Source organism: Crassostrea angulata, chromosome 10 (assembly GCF_025612915.1).
Source record: "Crassostrea angulata isolate pt1a10 chromosome 10, ASM2561291v2, whole genome shotgun sequence".
NCBI classification, from domain to species: domain Eukaryota; kingdom Metazoa; phylum Mollusca; class Bivalvia; order Ostreida; family Ostreidae; genus Magallana; species Magallana angulata.
Window position 1 is genome coordinate 25565671 of NC_069120.1, and position 12767 is coordinate 25578437.

General features: G+C 33.1%; 1 protein-coding gene across 1 annotated transcript; it reads left to right on the forward strand.

Moving 5' to 3' along the window:
• Window positions 1-1298: 1298 nt before the first annotated feature.
• LOC128164700 (cysteine-rich protein 1-like) lies at window positions 1299-6124 on the forward strand. The gene is made up of 4 exons (XM_052828688.1): window positions 1299-1460; window positions 4313-4407; window positions 5358-5415; window positions 5891-6124. The coding sequence occupies exons 1-4, from the start codon at window positions 1421-1423 to the stop codon at window positions 5932-5934; spliced, it is 237 nt and encodes a 78-aa protein (XP_052684648.1). The 5' UTR covers window positions 1299-1420; the 3' UTR covers window positions 5935-6124.
• Window positions 6125-12767: the final 6643 nt, after the last annotated feature.

Genomic DNA, 12767 nt, shown 5'->3' on the forward strand with positions numbered 1-12767 from the left:
CATGTAAATTATATGCCAACAGTATAAGATCAATATAAGTAGTTTAATACTATAAATGTTTTTGTATTATCATCATTCAATTTTTTGTAAAATTGGATCAAAAATGGGTAGGGATTTGAAAAGTGATAGAGGAAATTCGGACTGGAATATTTATAAAAATTGTGAAGGAAAACTTACTGCTTTGTATGTATTTAGTGTCACTGCCATTCATAAATTGTATTTCATTTTCAAAAGTGTTTAGCAATTGGTATTATTTTCACAATTAAGAAAATCTCAATCATAGTGTAAAATTTTAAGTGATTTTCCTTTAATTTTCCAAAAATATACAATGGCCATTAACTCAAAAAGTAGGTCATTGACCTACTTTTTTGAAAATGAAAAATAACACTACAATAAAAGGTTTATAACACACAATAGTTGGTTTTTCATTATCATCAGTGGAATTTTTTTTCATTCTGAGTAAACGTCATCCTTAAGCAAATGCCGATCGAAATTTTCGAGGGTGGTGGGAGGGGGGGGGGGTGGGGTAGACACGATAATCACGAGAAAAAAAAGATCACAGTCTTTTAATTTTAAACCGATGATTTATAAAACGTGTTTAAACAAAGTCGATTATCTCCAAGATTCGGACTTCCGACACCCTACACACAGGACAATAAGTGTTCTCAGTGACATAGTCTCATCACCCATGGAAACTGAGGGGGATTTTGTCCTTTTAATTTAATTTTTTGGCGTATGAAACAGTTATACAATAAATTGTTTTAACTTTTCTTGTGTATTGCACGGTGCATCGTCGCAAAGTCCACAACCAAAATGTAAGATTCTAACCTATATAGCCGGGTAGGAGAGAGCTAAGCGGACCCCGGACCGTGGCTTGAGACGATGGGCGTGGCACTATATATTCTATGTGACGTATTTAGACATACATATGTATCTTTATCCTACATAGCAATTTTTTCTCTTTTTTCTTTGAACTTACAGGTCTGTCATATTTTCTGATATTTATATAATTAATTAATTCTAATTATTTGTAATAATCTCATGAGGAAGCAATAAACGAATGAGTAAATACCTTACTATTCAAGTGGGGCATAATTGGCATCAAATAATTCTAAATGACTCTTTTATAAAGTTAATATGTATATTTTATAAGATCATAGAAGATTTTGAAATTTTAATTGGGCGATTTAATTTGGTTAAAATGTTGTCATATTAATTATCTTTCAATTGCCACTTGGTCTGGACATCCTGAAATTAAGGAAACGGAATTTAGTTTTACTATTTCAGTTTATGTTACACAGGATCTGCCGTAGATTATCTCATCTCGGGCGACAATACACAAACAGTTGGTGACAGTGAGTTGAAAAGCAAAAGCCATCAGACAGCAGTAGCAGTGTTTACCCCGTTGAAGAAATTCACCATGCCTAAGTGTCCAACGTGCAACAAGGAGGTGTACTTTGGTAGGTATTAGTAATTCGTACATTTAGTATTCTTGTCGATTTATTTTTTTTATTAATCGTAAAATGCCTTATAAGGAAGTTAGCGCTTACGGTCAAATTGAATGATATTTGTATAGTGGTTGTGTAATGAATAACAGGTTTTTATCTTGATCGTGAGTATTGCAAGATGAATGAAATGTAAATAGCAGATTTACGGCAGAAATATTGATGCTCTGAATAGATAGTTTATTTTTGAAAACATTGATAAGATAGCTAATCTTTAATTTAATATGAAGATGTATACTTGGCGAGGCATCCCGTGAAATAATGCTCTAACTGAAGATATGCGTTTCTCCTTGTTCGACAGGCGTAAATTTTGTGAAGTTCATTTCTTCAGTGAGTCATTGCGGGCAGGATATGGTTGTAAATCATAATATGTATATTAGCTAGGCGATCAATAAATCCGAGAACAGTCAATAAAAACTTTAATTCAACGCAGGTGGAAAAGCCTGTGGTTTCTCATTATAAAAATATTAAAATATAAATTTGGTATTATTGTTAAAAAAGAAGTTTGAGCTGAAACTTTGAAATACTTGTGATGTCAAGTGAAGCAACAACAAGAAAGTTAATTGGAAGTATGAGATAAAACCGGTCCCTGTTTAGCAACCGGTTGCCGCTTGAGGTATAATCGAGTTTACAAAGCTATTTACTTTCCATAAAACCCACGATGCAGTATTAGACTATTATTATAGCAGTTGACATTCTTTTGGTGGGCTCGATGATAAAATACCACAGCAAAGGGCTTTGACCTCTGAGGGTACACATATATTGGGATTTTGTTTGCCATTCTATAAAAACAAACTAAAACAACATTTGAATATTAATTCAACAGTGGAATCTTTTATCAAAATATCTTGAGAACAAACCTGCTTAAAGCGCATTTATTTCTTTTAATCCAATTCATTTTCAGAAGAAGAGTCTCTCTCTCTCTCTCTCTCTCTCTCTCTCTCTCTCTCTCTCTCTCTCTCTCTCTCTCTCTCTCTCTTATTCCTCGTTACTAATACACAGAACATATATTAAATGCACAGGGGACTACATGTAGCATCGTTTTGAAAGGGGTGGGGCGGAGGCTTACCCGCAATCTTGACAAGCCTTTAAAAAATCTTCGCCAATCGCCCAAATACTAAACTGACCGTAGTGGGTGGGGTGTTCTTCATAGTACTCTAAAATTTTATTGAAGTAAAGTCAAATTTTTCTTTGTATTTTTTGTTAAAATACTCCCGTAAAAGTGTGTCGGACACTCTCTACAAAATTTCAAAATTCAATATTCTATATTGAAATTTAAAGGAAAAAGTCTGATGCTACGTGTCTGTAATTGGAGATTTCACATCTTATCATTTAGAGAAGTATTTATAAATGTCTGACGTCTAATCAGAAATTAGGGAAATGATAAATGCGGATATGACTTTTGATCTTTTGTAGTGGAATCTTGTATGAGTGTGGGAAGGGGGGTGCGCATAAGACTGTAATACGGTGTCGATATTACTGAACCGTGCTATCTCCTTTCCCATCATTTATCATTGTGCATGCATGTATATAAAACTGTTTTATTTTTCATTTTTTTTATTGCGATGACGACAAGCAACTTGCAAAGCGCTTCAACAATGATAACATGTTGTGATTAATTACATGCGCGGAACATTCTTCCAAAGTAGCGGGCATTTTATTTACTTTTATGGGATTTTCATAGTTACTCGACTCAGAAATTTTAGATTGAAAAAATATCCATAGGCAGTAATATTTTAACGAGTAATTTCGAGCAAATAATACAACAGTCGGAGAATATATCCTTTAAAGAATAGAGAAGAAAAGAATAAATAATGTATGTTTAAGAATGCATTGCGATTACGGCATATGCACAAGTATTTAACAGATTATAGCAATCCTACACAAAGGAAAGGGAAGTAAATAATACTAGCATACGCAAGAACAAAATAATAATGTGCTTGCTATTTCTTTCTTAGTCTAATATAATGTGTAACTGAGAAATTAACTAATCTCAAAAGGGAAGAAAATATGTAAATTGCAACTTCCGTTCTTGATTGTTTGCTGTGAAATTGCACACAAAACATCCATTGTCCTTGGTATTTACAATGGAATTTGTTCTATAGCAAAATGGCACTATGTGCTAGTTATGCCGATATAATTTAGGAACTTTCATGAGGAGTAAATCAAAGTAATAAAAAAAAGAGATATATCCTTTTTTCAAGCGTAAATAAACATATGTGTGAGATCGGGGGGTTTGGGGGATGGAACGGGGGATGTTTTATGTGACATTAAACCGCGAGGAGATAGCTGGAAGCTTGCGAAAATTCATTTCAGGTATTTTAAATCGAAGGTTACATGTGGCAGGTCAGAATTGTCATAAATTCATAAACTTCATATCAGGGGCAGATAACAAGAGAACCACCCAAATGATAAAGAAATTAAAAAGTTGCATATCATTCTGATAACATCGAGCAATGTAATGAATTATATAGTTATCATGGAATTAAATATGACTACCTCTTATATACCCAAAAAATCACTTGATTATCATTCTTATCAGGACGTGGTAATTTTCCCACTGACACCATGCTATTTTAACGAAGCTGTTGTAAAAAACTAGTCAAAAAGAGAAAGAAAAAAACCCGCCGCTTGTAGAAGGAAGGGATAAGTAAACGGGTGTCATTTCAGAAGATGTCAGATAAAGGCTTGGTTCAAATTTATAAAGAGTTCACGATGTATTCAGGGAAAAATATTTGGTTTACATTTGGTTGTACTTTTAGGAACTGATGAAATTTTTAAGAAGGTTTGAAATTTTTTTTATATAGCTGAGAAGGTTTCCTCCATTGGGAAGGACTGGCATCGAGGATGTCTGAAGTGTGCAAAGTGCGGCAAGACATTAGCTTCCGGGAGCCATGCTGAGGTATTTTAATATATGAATATCAAACTGGATTACGGTCAGAGAACGCTCAGTCTGTCATTTCGTTCACTACATCATTCCTTTAACGCCTCTATTAAGACTAAAAACATGTATCCATCCGTCTTTCTCAGAGTTCTTTCGGTGAAAATAAAATAACAGAAAAAAATTTGACTTCTTATTTTTCTCATTCTCTTTTTTTGCAATCTATTGGGGAAACACCTTTAATATTTGAATTCAGAGAGACAGTCCAATAAAAATGTGGCAGACACACAATATATGATTAATCAATCATTTCAAAAATCGATCATTTTGACTCGATAAAATAAATAGTTTATCACGTCCTTACGTTGTCTGAGTAACATATAATGTACATAAGCTCACTTTATGAACAGAAGAGCGTTTAAATGATACAAATACATGTTTAAACAAGAAAAGTACATGCGGAAAACATGAATGTCATTTTAAAACTGAGGTTGACTTCTATTAGGAATAATTGCATCACAAATTAGAACTGTTATTGAACTTTCAACAATGAAGGATTCGTTAGCAAATACAAATACACTGTATTTCCAGAATTAACACGATAGTTTCAATTTGACATGAAAATATACAATATTTAGTACATTTCAGTATACGGATAAATTTTATCAACAGAAATTAACTGGTATATGACAACCAAATCGTTATCTATATATCTACGTTATTTCACCCAGCTTTAATTAAGCGAATGCATGGAAGTAATCATTCAAAAGATAAATAACATTTGCATTAAAATCACGCATTTATCTTGCACATATATTATGGAAATTTGTTCAAAAATCCGATTACATTAACATGCACCATGTCAATTTCAATAATTTTTTTTTAAATTATTGGACAACTGAAATAAAAGTTGTACATTGTATTCAAAGAAATAGATTAAGTGTAATGCAGTTATATTTTTTTCTTTTCAGAGAGAAGGAAAACCATATTGCCATAATCCGTGTTATTCGGCATTGTTTGGACCGAAAGGTAAAATTGATTAAAATACCATCTTCAAAAACGAGAGAGAGAGAGAGAGAGAGAGAGAGAGAGAGAGAGAGAGAGAGAGAGTTTTAGAGAATTTTTTTTTATATGTTATTGATTTACGAATAGTTATAAAAAACTTTCTTTAAAATCTTTTGTATTTTAATTCTATAGATTTCATTGATAAATATTGATTTCATATCAGAAAGATTCTGTTTCAAACAACAAAAGTGTCAATATTTTTTCCTTTACGAAAATTTAGATCATTTGGAATCAAAATTTGTACAGTACAAAATTTGACTCCCAATAATCTAAATTTTTGTGAAGGACAATTCTATCAACTGTCCAAATTTGCATATTGCATATTAAATTCGTAATTACTAATTCAAAAATAGTAAAGGAAGGAATACATGCAGACGTAATATACGTAATAACAGGACAATTTTTACAATAATTTGACTTTTCTTGCTTTCTTTTCCAGGGTACGGACACGGTGGAACAGAAAGCCACACCTTCGACAAATAAATAAAAGCTCAAGAAACCAATTAACCAATTCATTCTATGTCTCCAATTTCTTATACAGTGTTCAATTAATTATATGTTATAGCAAATTAATCTTTTTAATATGTTTACGAAATATAAATTGCGTGTAAATTTTACATTCGAAATGTTTAGATTGAAATTTTTATTTACTCAATAAAAACTTCCTAAACAGTTTTGTTTTGACTTCATTAAAGTAAAAAAAGTTTTTTTAGGAATAAGAAAATGAAAGAGATTTGATATTTCATTTTGTTCACGACTCGCACATGTACTATTAACAACAATGTGGAATTTCTATTTACAAAAATGCACTTTATTGAAATTGAACATTATCGCCAAAATCACGCTGTCACCCTCAAACTTTTATGTGAACTTTAAATTTTAAAAGAACTGAAAAAAATTGTTACACCTCACACGTAACCAATGTATTTGAAAAAAAAATTATCAATAAAAAATGTTCGGAATGGCGGTAGTTTCGGTACAGTCAACTCTCGCACCAAAGGACCGACCTACATGTATAGTAGAACATTGTAGACAAGTTTTCTCCATTGATTGCGTCGGGGTATATCTTGATCAGATGCAGTTACCATTTATTCATATAATTTTTTTTCCACTCAACTTTATCTTATCTTATCGGGTTAACATGCATGAATATAGTTCAAATCGTACGTGCAAAGCCGTCTTGTACTTGAACAAGATCTTGACAAATTCACCAAAACATTTTTTTGATTTTGTTTGATTTTCCCCCCAGTTTTATTGTATCATGATAAACTAAACTTTACTAGCCTCTAGGTAGAGTTTGTGATAAGTTGTACCCTATGTAAAGGACAGTATTATGATTTTTTTTATCAACATTTTACACTTGAAATCAACATTTTGCATACCGTAAATACAAACACAAAATCAAGCGCTACAACTGTTCATTGACCTAGTTCTTAGATTTTGGGTCTGGGTCATACAACTTGGATGACATTTTTTTTATCCGGTATATTATATTTTTTGTTTTAAAGTGAAAAGGAAATTAAAATTGAAGTTCTATAAATCAGGAATGATTTGCAGTGTCAAATATTTCATAAAAATCAGTTCCGGTACGTTTTGTCGGATAAAAAATTGATGTCTATAATAAATCATATTGAATTTAAATATTGTTTTGTATTCAGGCGACTATACCAGAAAAACATATCATTTTTCTGGATAAGTGAAATTCTTTTTACATTTTCCGTATAAGATGAATTTTTATTAGGAATATGAATTTCCATGACAAAAATAAAGATCAAAGCATTTGATTCAGGGCAACTTTTTGAGTTTTAATTTGTAGATTACATTGATAATATTAGCACATTTTCAAACAAACTTGTGCGCGCGGTTCGAAAATGTTCATAACAACAGCACCTATTGTAATAGTTTTTAAAGAGCACTTTCACGTAAAAACTAAAGTTTTAAGCACGCATAGTCACCGAATTTCTTTATATTGCATACATTAATGCTTATGGAGGTTGGATCCTGCGATAAAAGGTCTAACATTTTTTTCTTAAGTATTTTGTTTAATATACACACAGCTTAACCAAAATTCAAGACAAAAATTCAGGGTCTATATGCTTCTTTCCGCGCTACGACGCATCTAACTTAACCTTTCTGCACTGAAAGTGGAACTAATGTAGATAAATCACTTTTCACTCTATGAGTCTCTTTCGGATATAGCTATGGCATCAAATACATTTTTAGTCATTCTATTGAAGATAAATGAAATTAGAATATGTATAAAGAAAAAGTTGAAAATTTCATCACCTAATTAATATTTTAACATTTACTAATAAAACTCTGTTATCAATCACTATTATTTCAACGTGCAAGAAATTATTTAAAAGTCTCAGATTATAACAGATTTGTCAGAAAAATCTTATAAACTCAGAAAATAAAACCAAAGGTATGGGTCAATAATGTAAAATTTTAGATATTACATGAACTTAACTAACTTTGGCAAAAATTGGAGTTCATTTTTTTTTCTTGGAAGTTTATGAAATATAAGCTAAAAATGCCAATATATACCGATAGAAATATTCAAAAGTTGTTCAAATAAAACAAAATGTAGATATCTGAATGCAAGAACTATCTGGAAGTTTGGTTTGAACTGAAAATTAGGAACCTATAGTTACAGTATTCGAAAACTATTGAGTTATGAAAAATGTTCATTTTCTTCTTGATAACCGTCCGCCACAAAAAAAGTCCCTTACAAAACTCTGTAAATATAATCTTCCCTTAACTATTTAATTCAGAAGAGTTTATTTGGCATTGTAAAATATAAATATACGAATAGAATAAATATATGATACCGAATTTTCAGACTAGAGGTGACCCAAAATGGCTTCCTCAAAACATAGAAACGAACATCTTTAAATTAAACACCATGAATTTGTTGCCTAGAATATCCGTTGCTACGGTAACGAATACTTAATTAATTTTCAAAATAGAATAAAACATTGGTGGGCAAATTAAAATCTTAAGAAAATACCAAATAGGTTTTCATTAAAACAAAATATTTGTATTTACAACATCTGACACATGTTACTATGGTAATTTGGAAAAACAAAAAAAACCAAGGCAACTCTGAAAAGTTCACATCTTTTATTAAATACGTTAAGGGTTCCTCCACCCTTGCTGATTTTATGGTTTAATCGATCTAATTATTGCTTAAATTTGAAGACCAATATTTAAAATAATCAAATTTAACTAAAATGTTTATATGTTGCGCGGATATATTTTTCATGCTCTAGGAGCTAACATGTTTACACTATCAAAGCAATTATAGCAACGACTGTTCTCCAATCAAACATCACATAATTCTTTTGTTTTCTACATGTATTTATAAAAGCAAATCTTCACTGAAATTAATCTCAATCCCTTTTTCATGTTTTTATTAACAATTTAAGGCTATTAAACTTGCAGGTATGTATATAATGACATTTATAGTGCATTTTGATTCAGTTTTTTGCAACCTCGAAAAAATACCGGATTCGCAGCTTAAAATGTGTTTTCCCCTTCAAAATACTAGTAATAGTTCACACCCAATCAAAACCGGTTCATTTGTAATTCATCATGTATCCAATCAAAATATGCTAAGAAATAATTACTATGCCGGATAAAAATTGTTTTATCCTTTTTCAACATCATTAAAGTGTTTACAGTGGGCAAAATCCTTAGAAATGAGTGCATTGGTAATGAAGGCACAATAAAGTGCAATGATTTGTGCTATTTTATCAGAAGTACACGTGTACAGAAGACCAGATGACTGCAGAGTTCACCAAGAGTAACACTTAGATGAAATATAAATATATATATCAGTTCAAGTGCATTTGTGTATGTGCCTACCTAATGAGTAGTGTATCGCCGATAAATTGGATTGAGTATGGCCAAGGGTTTAGTGATCAATAATACATACATTTGTCTTCAGCTATCAAGCTTATGTTGTTTCTCGAGGACTTCCGATGTGCCTGAACAATTGGAAGGCCTCGGGAGCTATGTTAGATCAGGAGTCCCTAGCCCAGTGAGTAGAGTTCATCAACCGAGCTCTCCCCAGCCTAGTGAGTGGTGTTCACCTATCAAGTGTACCCTGATTCCCGAAGCCTTCCGAAATGCTTGCCAAATCGGAAGGCCTCGGAAGCTATGTTAGATCAGGTGTATCTAGCCCAGTGAGTAGTGTTCATCAATCGAGGTCTCCCCAGCCTAGTGAGTAGTGTTCACTGATCAAGTGTACCCTGGTTCCCGAAGCTTTCCGAAGTTCTTGCCCAATCGGAAGGCCTTGGGAGCTATGCTAGATAAGGTGCCTCCAACCCATTGACTGGTGAAACTAGTGAGAAGTGTTCACAGTGTGATTCTCGAAGCCTTCCGAAGTGATTGCACAATCGGAAGGCCTTAGTAGATATGCTAGATCAGACTTGCCTAGCCCCGAGCCTAGTGAGTAGTGTTCACTGATTAAGTGTACACTGATTCCCGAAGCCTTCCGAAGTGCTTGCCCAATCGGAAGGCCTTGGGAGCTATGTAAGATCAGGCGTCTCTAGCCCAGTGAGTAGTGTTCATCAATTGAGGTCTCCCCAGCCTAGTGAGTAGTGTTCACTGATCAAGTGTACCCTGATTCCCGAAGCCTTCCGAAGTGCTTGCCCCATCGGAAGGCCTTGGGAGCTATGCTAGATAATGCGCTTCCAACCCATTGACCGGTGAAACTATTGAGAAGTGTTCAAAGTGTGTGTTTCTCGAAGCCTTCCGAAGCCTTCCGAAGTGCTTGCACAATCGGAAGGCCTTGGGAGATATGCTAGATCAGACTTGCCTAGACCAGTGAGTAGTGTTCACCGATCGGACTGTCCAAGTCTAGTGAGTGGTATTTACTGATCAAGCGTACCCTAGATCCCGAAACCATCCGAAGTGTTTGCACCATTGGAATGCCTCGGGAACTTATTAATAAGTAGATAAGGCGTCCCTAGCCTAGCGAGTAGTTTTCATCTATCGGGGTATCACCAACCTAGTGAATATTGTTCACTGGTCAAGAATACCCTGGTTTTCGAAGCCTTCCGATGTGCTGACACAATCGGAGTCCCTCGCAATCTAGGCTAGATTATGCTTAGATGTTAGGAAACTTTCTTGAGTACAAACTCATCTCTAAAATTTGTTTTGTTTACAATTGATGCATAACATGCGGGTTGAATAAACCTAATCACGCGGGGACGATCGAAACCAAACGGTCCCCTTTTCTAAACATTCCCATGATGCAGATTGATTTGTTTTTTTTGTGTTTCCATAAAGAAATTATTTTATTTACTTTGAATATTTCTAACTTTGAAAGGAGACCGATTCTGCTGGTGTGAGTAGGCGAAAATCTATAACTTTCTAAGATGATTTAAGATAATTATTGGATACTATAATAGCGAAAAAAAGCGGACCATGCAGCTTTAAATTAGCGGTAATAATATCGCTAATTTAATTTGAGATCGGGAGTTCAATTGATTGTAGCCCTGTGGCAACGCACTTTGAAAAAATTAGCACTTTGAAAATTTTTTTCAAAGTGCGTTAAATTTTGGACAAAATCAACGCACTTTGAAATTTTTTTTCAAAGTGCGTTAAATTTTAGACCAAGTTAACCCACTTTGAAAAAAATTTTCAAAGTGTGTTATGAAGGTACATCAACATATTTTAGTATCGACACTCTTAACGCACTTTGAAAAAATATTCTTATATCACAAATTCTGGAACTGAATTTCTAATTTGTTGATAGTATTATGATTTGTTAACACTCGTGAATATAATTTAACGTATTTAGAACGGGGATGGGGGTGGGGGTTAACCAAAGATACAGGTCAAATACCAGTGCATCATTTAATTGATTACAAGAACAAGGTCCCCTATCCCTCATTTTCCTTCCAAAACATATGATATTCAGCAACTTTGGGTATATATTTAAGATCGGAAAAAGAAATATGTTCTGTATAAGTACATGCAATGTTATTGAAAAAACGAGCTGGTCGAACAATAATTTCTCCATTAGTATGTTAAAGAATCTATGTGTTTCAACAGTAACCCTTTTTTCGTGTTCTAATCAAATAAATCATTTCAATAAAAGAATATTAACATTAACGAACATTAGATTATAATAAACTTAAAAACAAGCATTAGGATGTGGGTTAATTTTCTCACACTGATCTTCTAAACGATCATAATTGTTTTTGATAAACAGAACTAAGGTATCCTTTTTTCACATCATATTTGCAATAAGCCAGTTGAAATATATTATACATTGATCTCCATTATTCATATCTATATAAATCATATTCATTTGGGCATAGCCCAAAATACTAGATAAGAGGTAAATTTGCTGCATAGCCAAAAAAGGAAAATGCAGTTGCTAAGCGATGAAGCTTATGTCATATTGGAAAATTCAAACCTCCCGAATTTTCTGTGTATATCTCATTAAGCTAAACAAGGTTAAAACCATCATTTATTGTATATAAAACTATCAACTATTTTCACTAAACCATGAACATTTTTTTTCAAAGTGCATTAATATCAACGATATCAACGCACTTTAAAAAAATATATTTTTTTTCAAAGTGCGTTGATTTGGTCCCAAAATTAACGCACTTTGAAAATTTTTTTCAAAATGCGTAATTTTTCAAAGTGCGTTGTAACAGAGCCCTCCTCTATGTAGCTTTTTCAGATCTATAATACATTTTATTTTCAGAAAGCATTTTCAAAAATACTTGTCATTGTCGCATGGTCCAATTATGATAACCACAAATTTCCATTTAACTGTCTGAGGTATATCACTGATACCTGCATGTGCCGTTTTGAATGGGAAGTGTTAATTTATTAATCTTCGGACCAATCATTGTGTATTTAAGCTCAGGGTTATGGTTAGGGTTAGAGAACTTTGAGAGGACATATCACGGACCCACTTGTCCTAGGTAGCAATACCCCACTTGGTGTTCTTTCTTGTATTCTTCAAAGTATGTTAAAAACCCGGAAAGAAAACCATTGCTCTCTGCCATTTTTGTTATCACTTTAAACTTTAACCAGAGTGAATATATCTCAGAACATTATAACTGTTTATCTAATTACAGTCCCTAGCAATCAAACCCTATTAAGTCCTATCATTTAATCGAGAAACAAAGACCATGCGACAAAATGATTGTAGCACGGTTGCCTCGGACGCGCAACACGCGCCCTCGTCGAGCCGTGTAACAACCCTTACATGTACTTGATCATGGGGGAATTCTATATTTTTGAATTAGTTCCAGAATTTTCAAAACGAAGTTTGTTTTGTTTAAATA

Excerpts from the sequence above, each read along its gene's own strand:
- LOC128164700 (XM_052828688.1), top strand. The coding sequence starts at position 1,421 with ATGCCTAAGTGTCCAACGTGCAACAAGGAGGTGTACTTTG. Across the intron at positions 4,408-5,357 it reads CTTCCGGGAGCCATGCTGAG|AGAGAAGGAAAACCATATTG; the intron begins GTATTTTAATAT and ends TTTTCTTTTCAG. Across the intron at positions 5,416-5,890 it reads GGCATTGTTTGGACCGAAAG|GGTACGGACACGGTGGAACA; the intron begins GTAAAATTGATT and ends TTTCTTTTCCAG.